Here is a 17,174-nt window from a genome sequence, read left to right as displayed (position 1 = left end):
ATAGAAGAGTTTCTAAAGTTATATGATGATGAGCAACAAACCATTCAACTAGAAGTTAAACAGAATGCAGCCTACCTAAAATTTAATAATGATAAAAGTTATCAGAAGTACTTACATTTGTTTAGAGGTACAAATTCTCGTACATTCATGAATGGTGATTCAGTACCATTGACAATCATGCCCAATGAAATAGAACTTGCCACTGTACGATTAATGAATATTCCGCCCGAAGTACCGAACGAGCGGGTGTAGTACGTACTCCAGAATGGAAAAGTGCAAGAGATAGTAAACGAGAATAAGGGTAGTTAATATGTCAGTTGAAAAACCTATTCCTTCAACCCTCAATGTAGCAAGTTATGAGGCATATTTATACTATTCCGGACTAATTGTCCCACGAGATTTTCTAACACTGAAACAACAACAGCATTTCGTACCATTAGGGGCCGATGACCCAGATGTTGGGCCCCTTTAAATAAGAAGCATCTTCATCATAATCACATTTATCTTATACATTCAGTGTCTGTTGTTTGAGTCATCAGTCCATAGACTGGTTTGATACAGCCTTCCATGCCACCCTATCCTGTGCTAACCATTTCATTTCTGTGTAACTATTGCATCCTACATTTGCTCTAACCTGCTTGTTATATACATACCTTGGTGTCTGGTCTACCCCTACTGCTCTTACCATCTAGACTTACTTCAAAAACCAACTGAACAATTCCTGGGTGTCTTAAGATGTCATATCATTCTATCTCTTCTTCTTGTCAAATTTAGCCAATTGTATGTTATAAATCTAATTTTCTTGGTCCATATTGAGCTGCCATATAATATTTATTCAAAACAATTTTCAATACAATTTATTTTTCTTCACAAGTAGAATCTTTACATTAATATCGATTCAGTTGTTGGGACATGTTTTGCCCTCATTTAGGGCATCATCAGCCAATTTCTCAACTTAAAATCCTTAATTACAACCAGAATTCTGATTATAATATTTTAAAAAAAATTAAACTATTTAGTTTATGTTACTTCAAAATTTCTTGTTTAACAATACATAAAAGTACCCTTTTGACTAGAATAACTACTTGTGTGAAGTAGAATGCATTGAGACAATGTTAATCCTTAAATAAAAGTTCTGGGATACACAAACTGACCATGAATTTATCACTGTTGAATCACTTCAGCTAGTTACTTAAAATCAGTCTTATTGTCTATTAATATGAGGGTTCTTCCTTGGACACGTGTTCTTATGATACACTTTAATATTTATGTTCGAAAACTCTTTTATTAAGGTGTTCTAACTGCCCCACTTCTGTTAACTCCTATTGAGAGAACATACTCTAAATGGGTATCCCTATATGGACTGTCAGTTTGAATTTGTAAATAGTTGACTGAGTTGACCTATTTGATACTGCATTCTCTGTTTGAAAGGGCAATTTCGTAACACTTTTTAAAACTTTAAAAATCATTATTTGATTTTAACTGACACATTGTTGATCTCGTGTCACCTCTGTAAATTCATATTTATGCGAGTAAAATGAGTACATAAAAGTTTTTTTGGCACGTTGCTTGTAGATGTTTTGCTGTTAAAGTAGTGAACCGCTTATTGTTGAAGGTAGTCAAACAGGGGACTTCTCAATGTGTTCATATAAATGATGAATTCAGGAACTTCAATATGAAGAATGCCATCCAGGCTAGTAAGAAAGCAAATTTATATTGTAATTTGAAGATAAAGGTTGCCAAATTAGGTCACACCTAATTTTTTAAAATTTGCAAAGAAAACTCATAGAGACATGCCTAAAACCTTCGCGACCCAACGAAAAATGATAAAATTTGGATAAGAGAGGAAATTAAATTCCTTCAAAAGAAAAAAGATCTTCTTAACAATAGTCTTTACTACACTCTTTTGGATGTTTTGACATTAGTCCTCTCAAATGTACTTATTTTCAAGCTTATGTCACCAATAGACTCGATAAGGTTTTACTGGAAAAACAAAACACTCTTGATAAGAAGTGGAATAACTTAATAAAAGCTTCCCACAATATCCCAAACTCGCACAATAACATTGAATTGAATGTTTTTCACCCGCTGGTAGTGAACCTCAGTCAAGTTGACCTTGATTCTAATGACCTCAAGATATTGAATAAGGGACCAAAACATAACTGGGGTACGTCCTCCAACCACAATGATTTAATCATTATGATGGCTGAGTCCGAATTAGCGGTTAACAGGTTACCTACAGACGTTCAAGATGAGGTTAGATATGAAGTCAAACGAAAGTTACTTTCTTCTTTCGATCAGAAACATACTGATAAACCCAATAAAGAACAGTTCACCAATATATGCAACCTCAAAAAGAAAATTAAAGATTACGATTTAATATTAACCAATTCAGATAAAGGTAATGCCACTGTAGTTATGAAAAAAAAAAAGTGACTGTGTCAATAACACACGCTCCTTTTTTTTACTAACAATAACTTTAACATAGTCAAAAAAGACCCCACTAATAGAATACAAAGAGAACTGAAAGCTTTAATTAAGGACCTTTTATTCTTGTTTAATGACCTGGAAAAACCAAAATTGGTTATTATGAATCCCAAGTTACCTACGGCGAAAGCATTACCGAAGATTCACAAGGCGGATGTCCCCATAAGGCCTGTTATTTACTTCAAAGGTAGTCCGACGTAATTCACAATTTTCTTAAAACACATTATTTCTTCCAAGCTAACACGTCGGTTAAAAATTCCATGGAATTCTGCAATAGAATAAAAGGTCTTACTTTACCAAAACATTCCAACCTTCACTCAATATGTATGCGAATGTACCCTTCAATAAAACCATCGAAATAGTAAAAAATAATCTTTCCAAATTCAGTAAATTGGCTGTAGGAGAGAGAGATGAGTTTATTCACATCCTCAAGTTTACATTAAATAATAGTTTCTTCACTTTTAATAACATCATATACCAACAGAAAGGTCTTCCTATGGGGTCACCGGCCTCAGGAATCCTCGCTGATATTTACATAGACTTCCTTGAATACACTCATATTATAGGCAACATTGATGGTATCAAACATTGGACTCGCTACGTTGATGACACTTTTATTATCCTAGATTCTCATACTACTGATAGCAATCCTGGATCCGCATATAAAGTTTACGATAGAATCTGAGAACAACAATTCCCTTAATTATCTTGATTTAACTATTACTCGCAATCAGAATAAAACCCTTCCTTTTAATATTTACAGGAAGCCCACTCACACAATAAACACAATTCACCAGACTTCTTTACACCCAGGGACGCAGAAGAAGACAGCTTACAATAGTATGATTTTTCAGAGCTCTTAAATGTTCTTCTATCCCATAAGAATTTTAAAAAGGAAATCAACACCATTTATACAATAGCTGAAGGTAATGGTTTCAGTAAAGCTTTCGTGAACAAAATTCTTAATAAATTTAAAAGTAAACCCAAGACCACTTTAGAAAAAGAATCTTCCCCTAAAGAGAAATTCACCACATTTACCTTTAATAATAATACCATATATCCTGTTTCAAACATCTTTAAAAAACACAAGTTAAAAGTAGCTTTTAAGACCGTTCACACCAATGCAAAACCTTATTTTAATTCTCATTGTCAGTAGCAACAAAAAATTCTCAAACTCTGGGATATACAAATTAAAATGCCAATCGTGTTTTTCAACGTATGTTGGACAAACAGGCCGTAGCTTGAATATAAGATACTCTGAACACCTCAATGCCTGAAGTACAACTGCTGCTCAGCCATGAGTGAACATTGTAGAGAGAAAAATCACATATACACAACAATTGAGCAAGATTTAAAGATCTTACACTATGAACAGAAAGGTCCCTTACTTAATATACTAGAGAATATTTATATAGATATCGACCAATATAACAATCCTGTGCACAACTGAAATGAAATCAGTGAAAAGGAAAATATATTATTGGAAACCTTTTTTCCACTTATCTGTGAACAATTTATTAATAAAAACGATTTTCACTACCGACATTCCAGAACAAGACCCGCCCTTCCTTCAACACCCTCCTCCCGTGACTCACCTCGTCCCTCCCCCTTCGCCCCTCCCTCTCCATTCCCCCACTCAGCCGCATCGGTACAGATACACGGTAAGCCACACACAAGCTTAGTTGTCAATGTGACTTGAGACTGACAAGGTCATTCCCATTTGAGATGACAACTTTTATTTACAAGTAAGTTAATTGAGTTTTCTTACATTATTTTTAACTCTTTTTTCATCCACTCATAATTCCTTTTCTCATTACAGATGCTACACACGTTTTAATCCATGGTATTGACGGTCTCACTACACTGCTTAGCATAGTGTTTTCATTTTAACAGTCAGCAAGTTTTATTTGTCAATCAAGAACGACCCATCAGACGAGAGGACTTTGTACATCAGTATATTTTTAATTCATTAATCATGATCACTATCATTTCACTTCATCAAGATTTTAAATTTGTTTGTGTTATGTAATAATTGTTCTGCTACTGAAGATGGCCTTGAGAATAGGCTGAAACATGTATAGACTTTGTTCCGTGTAACAGATGAGTTGATTTGTTTTGATAAGGAGAATTTTATAAATACTTTTATTTGTAAAGTGCACCTCACTTACCAACTAAAGTAGTCATGTTATGATGTAGTCCATGACATTGTTCCAACAATCGAACAGCTAAAGTATATTGAATACAAATGACTGATTCGGATTGTTGCTCCTATTGTGCTCAAAGTGACTCAGAACTTCACAGACTGACCTCTTGCCTGAGGGTACGACCAGTGTGTATGCAAGCAAAAGCATTTGTTGAAGTGATGAACTTCACAGTCAATAGACAGGACCAATTTATAAGACCAGATTTCCTCATTATCCCAATGACAAGACACAATTCTACACTCTGAATAATTGGACACACTGTCCTTTTTATAGTGTATACTGATGGACAGCTGGATAAGGAGCTTTACAGTGCATTTCTGAAGAGAAAATGATGGAAGCTTGTTGCTCCCTGAGTCAACGAATTGTATGGTTATTATCCAAGAGCTTTTTAATAAGTAGTATTTTTGGTGATGGTGGTTTTGTTCTGTTTTGTTATGTTACAAGAGTTGATGAAAGTCAACAGGAAATTAGAGACTCTAAAGTCTCATGTACAGAGAGAAATTAAAACAAACTATAGTAAAGTCCTTGCCTAGAATACTCAGTGAAATTAGTTTGTATCACTTCGTAGATATTTCTAACATTTGAGTGCAAATCGATAACAAGTAAAATGTAAATAGCACAGAAAAGGTAATCCAGACTGTACTGAAATTACCACACTTCTTTGAAGGTGTAACACTTAATAAATCTCTAATTGGTCATATTTTGATAAATAAATATACATATTTTTTAATGTCTCATTGCAGCTCCAAATTTGTTCAGGTGGGATGGGTCCAAAGCAGTGATAAATATTGTTGAAGAACAAGGCTATATTTATTTTATTACTCTTGTAACTCTGAGGTTCTTATGGATAGCCATGATGAATTTTCATTAATTCCTTCATCCATTCCTCTCCAGCTATTTTTTGTTTATTGCATAACTGAGGGTATTTGTATTGCTGGCATGGGCAAACCTCTAAACCAGTTCCCTAACACTCCTCTTGGACAAACGACGGTTCATTTTTAAAATTTTAAAATTGTTTTCATGTACTTCAGCAAAAAAATTTCTTCGGACTCAGCAAAAACTGCATTTTTCTGCCGTCTAATCTTGGGTTATAGCAGCAAGTTTCATCTTCCGAGTTTTGAAATTTTGTCAGATGTCTTGACCGAGTACCTAACTTCATACTCTACACTTTAAAAGTTTCTTTGATAGGTGTTTTGGTTTCTGGTGCAGCCACAGCTGCTTCAATGGCTTTCTTCTAGGTATCCAGATCATTTGATACTCTTTGAATGCCTGATTTACCTTAAAATGAATACAAGATTTATTGCTCCACCTTCTCAATACTTAAAATCATGTAACGTTTATCAAAACATTACAATATGATAGTGTCAGGTACTAGTTTTGATCCGTTTTTTGGACCATCATCAGCCTAGCCAAAATTACAAGCAAAAGACATAATCTGAAATGATATGGATGATCTGATAATCTGAAATGCTATGGATGATTATGTCTTTTGCTTGTAATTTTGGCTAGGCTGATGATGGTCCAAAAAAAACAGATCGAAACTAGTACCTGACACTATCATATTGTAATGTTTTGATAAATGTTAAATGATTTTAAGTATTGAGAAGGTGGAGCAATAAATCTTGTATTCATTTTAAGTTAAGTCTTAACTCAATACGGAACCCAACCATGAAGTTTATTACTTTAAATGCCTGATTTACTTTAAAAAATTTAAAACCGACAGAAAGAAACACTATGGGACAGTAGTGCGGAATATTGTGTTCCAAAGTACAACAGGATGCATGTTTCTACAAATTTGGCTCCCTAAGTTAAAGATTATAAGAAATCACTGATATCAGCATATGCTTTTGCTCACCAGATGATAAGAAATACACAGCAGAAGGTTATACACAGTTCAAAAAAAATTAGGGGAACATGTTTTGTAACGTCTGGTATGTGAACGTTAATTTGGTAGATGGGGTTCCAATGGTTGTACAGCATACCTTGAGACCTTAGCTACTCAGGGTACGTCAAATCGAAGTTATACTCCATCTGTAGGTTTAGCGGTGCATTAAACTGTTAGGTGACCCCTCAAAACAAAGTGAATAGCGGTGCGTCCGTGTATTGTTATGAGGTACATAAACTACTGCGGTCATTTGAGTGTGTTGTATGTAAACCAGCACATCCCTTGAGACATCTTAACGAGATTCAAGTCACAAGGGCCGTCACTTTGATCCAGGAAGGATGGACTTTTCGTCGTGTTGCTGTGGATCTAAAGGTCTCTCCATCAATTATTCAGCGCTTGTGGAATCGCTACAGTGAGATAGGCCAGTTCACAAGGAGGGTTGGACAAGGTTGTGGACGCATGACAACCCCACAGGATGACCGATATCTAACCATCTGTGCGTTACGGCATCATTCAGCAACTGCCAGAGAACTGCAGCAAGACCTCGGGAGAGTCACTGGAGTCACGGTCTCTGACCATAAAGTAAGGAACAGGTTAAGAGAAGTGTCCTTACAACTCAGACATCCTGTTTTAGTGTCCCGTTTAATGCAACAGCATCGTGCAGCTCGCCTTCTGTTTGCCCGTACCCAGGCTAACTGGCAACTTCGCCAATGGAGTCCTGTGTTGTTCACAGACGAGTGCAGATTTCCCCTGACACAGCGTGATGGATGTCAACATGTATGGAGACACCTTGGTGTGCAGTACATGCAAAATGTTGTCCAGGAAGGTGACTGATTCGGACAAGGTTCTGTGATGGTGTGGGATGGCATCAGTATTGATTGCCGTACGGATCTTGTCGTCATCCGTGGTAATCTTACCGCTGCTGGGTACATCGAGCAGATACTGCTACAGCATGTGTTGGTTGCTGCATACGGTGTTGGGCCAGAATTCATACTCGTGCACGACAATGCCACGGCTCATGTAGCGCGCATCACCAGAGCTGTCTTGCGAGAACTGGACATTCAAGGGATGGAATGGCCAGCAGTGAGTCCCGATCTTAATCTCATCGAGCGTGTGTGGGATAGGCTTGACAGAAGTGTTCGTGGGCTTCCTGTTCCACCGCAGACTCTACAAAACCTCGAACAGGCTCTCATTGAAGAATGGGACCTGATACCGCAACGTGACCTCTGTCAATTTATACGGAGCATGCCATGTAGGTGCCAAGCTGTGATAAATGCTTGTGGAGGACATATACCATACTGAAGCTCTCCAACTGTGAGAAAAATCTACCATGGAGGACTGTTATCACTTTGTTTTCGCCCCTATTTGGATATTTCCATTTGTTTTCTGAAAATGAATGCAATTCCATCAATGCTTTTTGTATACTTCCACAGTATATAATTGGTAATATACCTGGGTGTGAGGTATTATTTTGTGGAGCATGGCATATGTTCAAGAACATGTTCCCCTAATTTTTTTGAACCGTGTAGTTACTAACACAATTTTGTTTTTGTATTACAAAGCATACGATAACAAGCAAATACTTACTTTGGATGCTAAAAATTTTGTTCTGCCTACTGGATCCACGCTTGTTAACCACAGCGAATCAGAACTACCATCTCTGCTACTTACTGGCCCTTTTTTACAGTTTGGTTGAGTTTGAGCTTGCTAGATAACAATACAAATTATAATTTTAAAAATGCTGCAGTTACACAGTGCTCAAGGTACGAGAGTCTCCCTTACCCTTGTAATTCTTGTAACTGATGAGAAGAGTGCCCATCTGTTTGAAGATAAAGTATATGAAGACATGGAGATTGTCATTTTCCTTTTCTGTTTTCATCTTTGTCCTTGACTTCTCTTTCTGTTGCCCTCTCTTTCCACATTACTTGTAATGGTGCTTATCCTATTATGTCTTTCTGTATATGACTTGAAGGGGAAGGTGTATGCCAACAACTTGTATATGATGGACAAACTCGTGTAACTTCCGTTGCAATTATGTGCATGCACATCAGTAGCTTGCACATTAATACATTTATGATGACACATGCGTATGGGCAGTTCTTACATTGTTCACCTGGTATAAGCAGGCTGACTGCAGTTGGTCCCTCTTACTTTTTTGTCAAGTGAATGAATTCCTGTACGAGTGTAAATATGTATATAATGTAATTATTGTAAATATTAGCTTAGTGGGGCTGTGAAGCAGCTAATGTACATGTACCCTTTTTCACTAGAACATCCATAAAATGTGCACGGTTTTTGATGATGATGATGATGATGATGATGATGATGATGATGATGATGATGATGATATCTGTTTTCATGTAGTGAGTGTTTTCTATTTTTTAGGAAAGATGAGGCATAGAAACACCCACAAACACAATATTCATCAGCTGTGTGTTAAGATAGAGGGATGGTGTCCAGTTACTCCAGTATCTGTCGATAAAGTGGGTATCTACTTCCGCCAAGCTCGACCTGAAAACCAGCTCTCGGTGAGTTCACTAAGTAAAAGTTTCCTAAAGGTGCCAGATGAAAATATTTGTGTAACAGCGCAGACCCTCTTGCATTTCTTTATGGGAATTTTGAATGAAGTAGTGGAAATGTATCCTCAACAAATATGATTAATAATTTTTATGGCTAAGTTTGTTAGTGATTAAATGCATGTTCCCTTCCCATCATTGCTTTTCTTATTATTAGTTCTTTTCATGATAGGCTGTGTTTATCTCTCGAGTCATGACGCACCTGCATCACTGTTATTAATAATCCAATATGATTCCTTGTATTAGATTGTTTCCTTTTTTGAAAGTAATAACATCTTTGACAAATAGATTGTTTGGTTAATAAATTACTAAATTTAGCTTAAATACTATTTTTTAGACCCATTGACAGTATCAGGACTGTCTCCCTGAACAATTAAATGGCATTTCATTAGAGAAAATTCATCTTTTCCTACTTTTTTTTAAAATGGTAACTCGTTAGATAAATGATGTGCTAAGTGACATTTCCCTACATGAAAACCAAGAGTAGATCCTTCAAACTTAAATGCTGTTAGTGTGTTATTTACTTTTGGAATTGGATTATGGATATATTTGATTCAGCTTGTCTGTCTTTCATACATCTTAAGAGATATATGTTAGATAAACTACAAAAGCATTTTATTTTATTCTCTAAGACTGTAGAAGAATAGGTTCATTCTGTACAGTGTGATTCAAGATATTTGATCTATCCTTTTCAGTATTCCATTTGTTGATATCCCAGTCTTTTTTTAATATCTGGGTCTCAAAACAGTTTTTCAAAGTTGTATTTTGGTATCATATGATCAGAAGGCATGTGTAGAACTTCCTCTGTTATTACTCTGTTGTTAATTTTACAGTGTCCTAGATTGGGTCTTTGTGCATTCCAGCACTCTGATTGTGCCAATCTATGTGAACTCATTCTAGCCTGTCCTTTTATGAAATTGCATAATGATGGGAGGTCTAGTAAAGTATTCAAAGCTTTTGTCAGCGTAGTTCTCACAGCCCCAGTTATGGCTATGCATGCCATTCTCTGTAGGCTATCCAATCTACTACTGACTTTTCCTTGGGTTACTTTCTGCCGCCAGATGATTGCAGCATAGGCCATCAACGGTCTGATGATCATTGTATATATCCACATTACCATTGATGGTCTTAGGCCCCATGTCTTCCCAATGGCTGTTTTACATGCATAGAGCAAGTTCTTGGCCCGGGTTATGTTCCATTCTGTATGTGGATTCCAGGTTAGATTTTTATCTAACAACCGAGCTCGATAGCTGCAGTCGCTTAAGTGCGGCCTGTATCCAGTATTTGGGAGATAGTAGGTTCGAATCCCACTGTCGGCAGCCCTGAAAATGGTTTTCCGTGGTTTCCCATTTTCACACCAGGCAAATGCTGGGGCTGTACCTTAATTAAGGCCACGGCCGCTTCCTTCCCACTCCTAGCTCTTCCCTATCCCATCGTCGCCATAAGACCTATCTGTGTCGGTGCGACGTAAAACAACTAGCAAAAAAAAATTTATCTAACACTACACCTAGGTGCAGCTTCAGTGATCTCTTTCCCTCTAATTTCCTCCTCCTTGTAAAAGGGACCAGAGTTATATCGTTTAGATTGACTGATAGTTGTTCTTCCCGACACCAGTTCTCCACAAGGTTAAGTGATCTTTGCATGAGGTCCTGGATAACACTAATCACCTTACCTCGTACCACAATCACTAGGTCATCTGCATATGCTTGTGTATAAAAACCTTGTTCGTTGTTCACCACGAGGTTCCACAGCAGAGGAGAAAGAACTCCTCCCTGAGCAAACCTCGGGTGGCCCTAACCGTCAGCGTTTCTTCGAACGGGGTTGCTTTTATCTTCCTTCCGTCTAACCTGGATTTAATCCAGTTGACAACGGTTTTACTCACCTTGCTCTTTTCCAATGCTTTGATCATAGAGTCATAGGTTGTATTGCTGAAGGCTTCCTGTATATCTAGAAATGCCACCGGTGCAATTTCTTTATATTCTAGGCTTTCCTCTAGTTCACAAACCAACTGGTGGAGTGCTACTTCAATGGATCTGCCAGGTCTATATGCAAACTGATTTTCATGTAACGTTGAGTTCAGTTGCACCGTTCTTCTGATATATTTATCCAGAATTTTCTCCATTACTTTCAGCATGAAGGAGGTTAAACATAATGGTCTGTATGCTTTGGCTTGGGCATAATTTGCCCTTCCAGGCTTAGGTATGAATACTGCTTTAGCTTCAGACCATGATTTCTGCACATACCCTAAAGCTAGACTAGCTCTGAAAAGGTCCATCAGGGCATTGACGATTATCTCCCGTCCTTCCTGTAGCAGTATCAGAAGTATCTCATCTGGCCCCGGAGCCTTTATAGGATGAAACTTGTCGATTGCCCATTTTATATGGTTATGTTTTATTATTGTGTTGGCACAGTTCCAGTCTGCTCTTTGAGCTCCAGTCTCTGTTCCAACCGTTTCTTCTTCTGTCATCTCCTCAGACTCAGGAAAAAGACACGCCATTATTATCTCCAGCGTGTCCCTCCCCACTTGAGTAAATGACCCATCTGGTTTCTCCAATGTCCCCACTTGTTTATATGGGTTGCTTTCAGAACCTTCTGGAGCCTTGCTGCTTCATTATGTGATTCCACTTTCTCACAGAACAGTCTGCAAGATTTTCTTTTTGCTTTCTGCATCTCTAGGTTATACTCAGTTAGTTTCCTATAATATACGTCCCACATACCATTTCAAGATGATATTCTATACAACATCCTAACCTCTTTTTCCATTTTGGCTAGTTTGTTCTTCCACCACCTTACTTTTCTGGTGTTTTTCTTTTCATTGAGAGTGCAGTTTTCATGGAATGAGTCTATAATGGCCTTTTCTAATAGTTCCACTGCTTCATCCAATTCTTTCTGTCCTCTCACGTTAGTTAGAATTTTTTGTACAACCTTCCCTAGAACTTCTCTGTATCTGTCCCACTCAGTTCTTTTTGGGTCTCCGTACATCTCAATCCCACATAGTCTTGCATCTATTGCAAATTGGATGTGCTGGTGGTCTGCCAATGATGGTTCCTCCAGCATCTTCCAGTCTTTAATAAAGTGTGCAATATGCGTAGTGCTTAGTGTAATGTCTATTACCTCCCTACGTTTTTATTTAAATGTAGGCTTGTTTCCTAAGTTTAGTATCGTCAACTCAGTTCCAATAATAAACTCTAGCAAACACTCGCCTCTTGCGTTGCAGTTCGTCCTGCCCCACGCCGTGTGGTGTGAATTTGCATCTGTTCCAAGGACTAGGTGTTCGCCTTTCCTCTTTGCATTGCAAATTAGGTTCTTGACTTCTTCTGATGGGGCAGATTAGTTGAGTCATATGGGAGGTATGCAGAGCCTATGGTTATTTCACTGGGTCCCTCCCAATTTCCAAGTTTAATCTTGGCCACGGTTAAGTCACGTGAACAGTATTCCTGCAACATATGACATTTTAATTTCATGTTTACAAGAAGACATGTTCTGGGTATTTCCGATGTTGTATCATACATCAGCTTATCTCCAGATTCCGCCAGTCCTGGTGCTCTGCCCTTGACTACCCATGGCTTTGAATAAGGGCCACATCAGTAGCCTCGGACTTGAACTTCCTATCCTCCATTCGCCTCACATGACCCCACCACCGAAGCCGGATTATGCTTACAGCTTCGTCCATAGAGTTCATTACTAAATGAGCTTTTCTCCCCTAATTCTGAGTACCCTCCTGCCATTGTTCCCACCTGCTTGTACCAGCAATCATTCTTACTACTGTCATGTCTGTTACTTGTAACTTATGAATAAGATATCCTGAGTCCACCCAGCTTTTGCTCCCGTAAGGCAAAATTGATCTGAATACAGACCGGTGTAAAGATAGTTTCGTCTGGGAGCTGACTTCCTTCTTACAGAATACTGCTGATCGCAACTGCGAGCTCACTGCTTTAGCTTTATGACACCTTGATTCAATCTCACTTACTATTTTACCATCCTGGGAGAACACACAACCAATATACTTGAAATTATCGACCTCTTCTAGCTTTGTATCACCAGTCTGACATTCAGTTCTGTTGAATTTCTTACCTACTGACATCAGTTTAGTCTTCGAAAGGCTAATTTTCATCCATAATCATTGACCTATTTTCAAGTTCCAAGATATTAGACTTCAGGCTTTCGGCACAATCTGCCATTAAGACCATGTCGTCAGCGTAGGCCAGACTGCTTACTAAATTTCCACCTAACTGAATCCCTCCTTGCCATTTTATATCTTTCAGAAGATGATCCATGTAAACTACAAACAGCAGAGGTGAACATAGGCCAGACTGCTTACTAAATTTCCACCTAACTGAATCCCTCCCTGCCATTTTATACCTTTCAGCAGATGATCCATGTAAACTACAAACAGCTAAGGTGAAAGATTACAGCCTTTTCTAACCCCTCTTAATACCCTGAACCAAGAACTAATTCTACCATCAATTCTCACTGAAGCCCAGTTGTCAACATACTATAAATGCCTTTGATTTTAATAATCTATTTTTAATTCCGTAGTTCCCCAGTATGGCGAACATCTTTTCCCTCGGTACCCTGTCATATGCTTCCTCTAGATCTACGAAACAAACACAACTGCCTATTCCTCTCATAGCATTTTTAATTACGTGGCGCATACTGAAAATCTGATCTTGACAGCCCCTCTGTGGTCTGAAACCACACTGGTCTTCATATCCAACTTCCTCTCAACTACTGATCACACCCTCCCTTCCAAGATGCCAGTGAATACTTTGCCTGGTATACTAATCAATGAGATACCTCGATAGCTTTTGCAGTTCTTCCTGTTCCCTTGCTTATAGATAGGTGCAATTACTGCTTTTGTCCAATCTGAAGGTACCTTATCAACACTCCATGCTAATCTTACTGCTCTGTGAAGCCATTTCATCCCTGCCTTCCCACTATACTTCACCATTTCAGGTCTTATTTCATCTGTTCCTGCTGCTTTATGAAAATGAAGTTTACTTACCATCCTTTCCACTTCCTCAAGCGTAATTTCACCAAAATCATTTTCCTCCTCCCCATGAGCTTGACTGTTCGCAACACCACCAGGAGGATTTCCTTTTACGTTGAGAAGATGTTCAAAATATTCCCTCCACCTGTCCGGTTATTCCCTGGGATCTATTATGAGTTCACCTGAATTACTCAAAACACTGTTCATTTCCTTGTTCCCTCCCTTCCTAAGATTCTTTATTACTGTCCAGAAAGGTTTCCCTGCTGCTTGACCTAACCTTTCCAGGTTATTACCAAAATCTTCCCACGACTTCTTTTTGGATTCAACAACTATTTGTTTTGCTCTGTTTCTTTCATCTATGTACAAATCCCAGTCTGCCTCGGCCTTGTTTTGAGCCATTTCTTATAAGCCTTCTTTTTTAGTTTACAAGCTGCTCTCGCTTCATCATTCCACCAAGATGTTCGCCTTTTCCCATCTTTACACAGAGTTATTCCTAGGCATCCCTTGCTGTATCTACTACAGCATCCCTGTATGCCACCCATTTTCTTTCCATATCCTGAACCTGCTTACGGTCTACTGTTCAAAACTTCTCACTAATCATATCCATGTACTTCTGTGTAATTTCCTTGTCCTGGAGATTTCTACCCTTATTCGTTTGCAGACAGATTTCACTTTCTCTACCCTAGGCCTAGAGATACTTAGTTCACTACAGATCAGATAGGGTCTCTATCATTGAAAAATCCCTGGAAAACTTGTACATTCCTAACAGATTTCCTGAATTTGAAGTCGGTTAAGATATAGAATATTATGGATCAGGTACCTCTAGCCTCCCATGTGTAGCGGTGAATAGCCTTATGCTTGAAGAATGTATTCATAACTGCTAATCCCATACTAGCACAGAAGTCCAGCAAACGCTTCCCATTCCCATTAGCTTCCATATCTTCCTCATATTCACCAATCTCCGTTTTGTATCCTTCAGTTCTATTTCCAACTATCACATTGAAATCGCCCTTTAGCACTATTCTATCTTTGCTGTTGACCCTGACCATGATGTCATTCAATGCTTCATAAAACTTGTCAACTTCATCCTCATCTGCACCCTCACATAGTGAATACACTGAGACAGTTCTCGTGCTAATTCCTCCCACTGACAAATCTACCCACAACATTCGCTCATTTACGTGCCTAACAGAAACTACGTTGCGTGCAATGGTATTCCTGATAAACAGCCCTACCCCATACTCTGCCCTTCCCTTTCTAACACCCATCAAGTACACTTTATAATCTATCTCTTCCTCGCTATCTCCCCTTACCCGAATATCACTTACTCCTAGCACATCCAGATGCATCCTCTTTGCTGACTCAGTCAGTTCTACTTTCTTTCTTCCATAAGCCTTATTAATATTGATAGCTCCCCATCAAATTCAATTTACACAGGTGTCCTGAACAGGGTGGAAAGAGTGGTAGAGGCCTGTAAAAAACAGTTTCCCATGTTTAGCTCAGGATTGTGATTCCAAATGTTGAAACAACTTGTTTATTCTGATTTCACGTGCCATGTTTTGCAGCTATAAAGTCAAATAAAATCACATTGTGTTGTGCTCAAAAACTGCTTGGTTCTGAAACTGCCTTCTAGATTCATACTGTCTGTAACTCTTGCTAGAGTTAACAGTGTCGCAGCTGTGAGCTTGCATGCGGGAGATAGTAGGTTCGAATCCCACTATCGGCAGCCCTGAAGATGTTTTTCCGTGGTTTCCCATTTTCACACCAGGCAAATGCTGGGGCTGTACCTTAATTAAGGCCATGGCCGCTTCCTTCCAACTCCTAGGCCTTTCCAATCCCATCGTCACCATAAGACCTATCTGTGTCGGTGCAACGTAAAGCCCCTAGCAAAAAAAAAAGTTAACAGTGTGTTAGCTAATATTTCTCTGGAAATTTTGAAGAAATAATTACAAGAATATTAACTTACAACTGGGTAGTATATATTGAACAACTGTTGATGAAACCTAGCCTGAATCTACATGATGACCAGACCTTCAGCTCCTGGTGTTATTTTTTTTGGAACATTTTCCTATTGTGTACATAAAGTGTGTTGTCTACTTTTCGGGCCATGTTAACGATGCCAATTCTAAGCTGAGGGGCATTTCGTGAACAAGGGGGAAGTTAAAAAGTGGTCGACTTACGGTCAGGTAAATATGGTATTCGTATCTTCAGTTTAGTGGTTCATAATGATGAAGACAGTAAATTCTTCACTCTCTTGACTATGGCCAACTGGTTGCATAACGTAGTTCATAAGATGTTCACCTCCACTGCTTAAGATTTCTTAATCAAATGTTGCCACAGCTGGTTACTTGGTTGTTGTTGTTGTTGTTCTTCTTCTTCTTCTTCTCCTTCATTTTTTCCCACTTTCCACCTGCCACCGGGTGGTGGCAAATATGGTTCCTCTCCGCTCTGTTTTGTCTCTTCACCATTCCTCATCCAAAACTGTATTCCACTTCAGGTTTTGTTTTACCCATTGTTGTCTTGACACAGCTGCAGCAATTCAAGTACATAAGTTATCTCCTCTGTACCTGGTGGTAGACACTCCGAAGTTGTATTCTTCTACTGATTTCCGTATTCATTCTTGCATTTTCCATCATTTCACTTCCCAAATGTCTGAATTGTTCCACTACTTCAGGTTCCTTGTCTCCAATTTTAATAGCTTCTTTTCCTTCTTTCTGTCCTCTAGTCACCACCATTGTCTTGCACTTCTCCACAGTTATCTTCAGTCCCCATTGTTCAGTCTTTCCATTCACTACATTTGGCTGTTCATTGCACCTCCCTCTCATCCTTTCCCTAGATCACAAAATCAGTGGCAAACATCATGACATTCATTCTTGCACTTCCAGAAGTTTCCCTTGATGCCTTTATGAGGTACTCCATCACCGTTATGATCTGTGAAGGAGTCAGCACACTTCCTTGTTTTAGTCCATTTTCAATTCCAAACAATTTTCTTTTATCCTCTCTTGTCTTGAAAGCAATTTCCAGTAAATTTC

General features: G+C 38.5%; 1 protein-coding gene across 1 annotated transcript in view; it reads left to right on the top strand.

The window, feature by feature from the left end:
* The window catches only part of Vps13D (vacuolar protein sorting 13D), an 866,734-nt gene that overhangs the window by 590,378 nt on the left and 259,182 nt on the right, over positions 1-17,174 (top strand). The window contains 1 exon segment of the mRNA XM_068226303.1: positions 8,962-9,104. Coding sequence (XP_068082404.1) covers positions 8,962-9,104 — 143 coding nt within the window.

Source organism: Anabrus simplex, chromosome 2 (genome assembly GCF_040414725.1).
Source record: "Anabrus simplex isolate iqAnaSimp1 chromosome 2, ASM4041472v1, whole genome shotgun sequence".
Classification (NCBI taxonomy): domain Eukaryota; kingdom Metazoa; phylum Arthropoda; class Insecta; order Orthoptera; family Tettigoniidae; genus Anabrus; species Anabrus simplex.
Note: the sequence above shows the minus strand (reverse complement) of the source record. Positions and strands in the feature narration are given on the sequence as shown.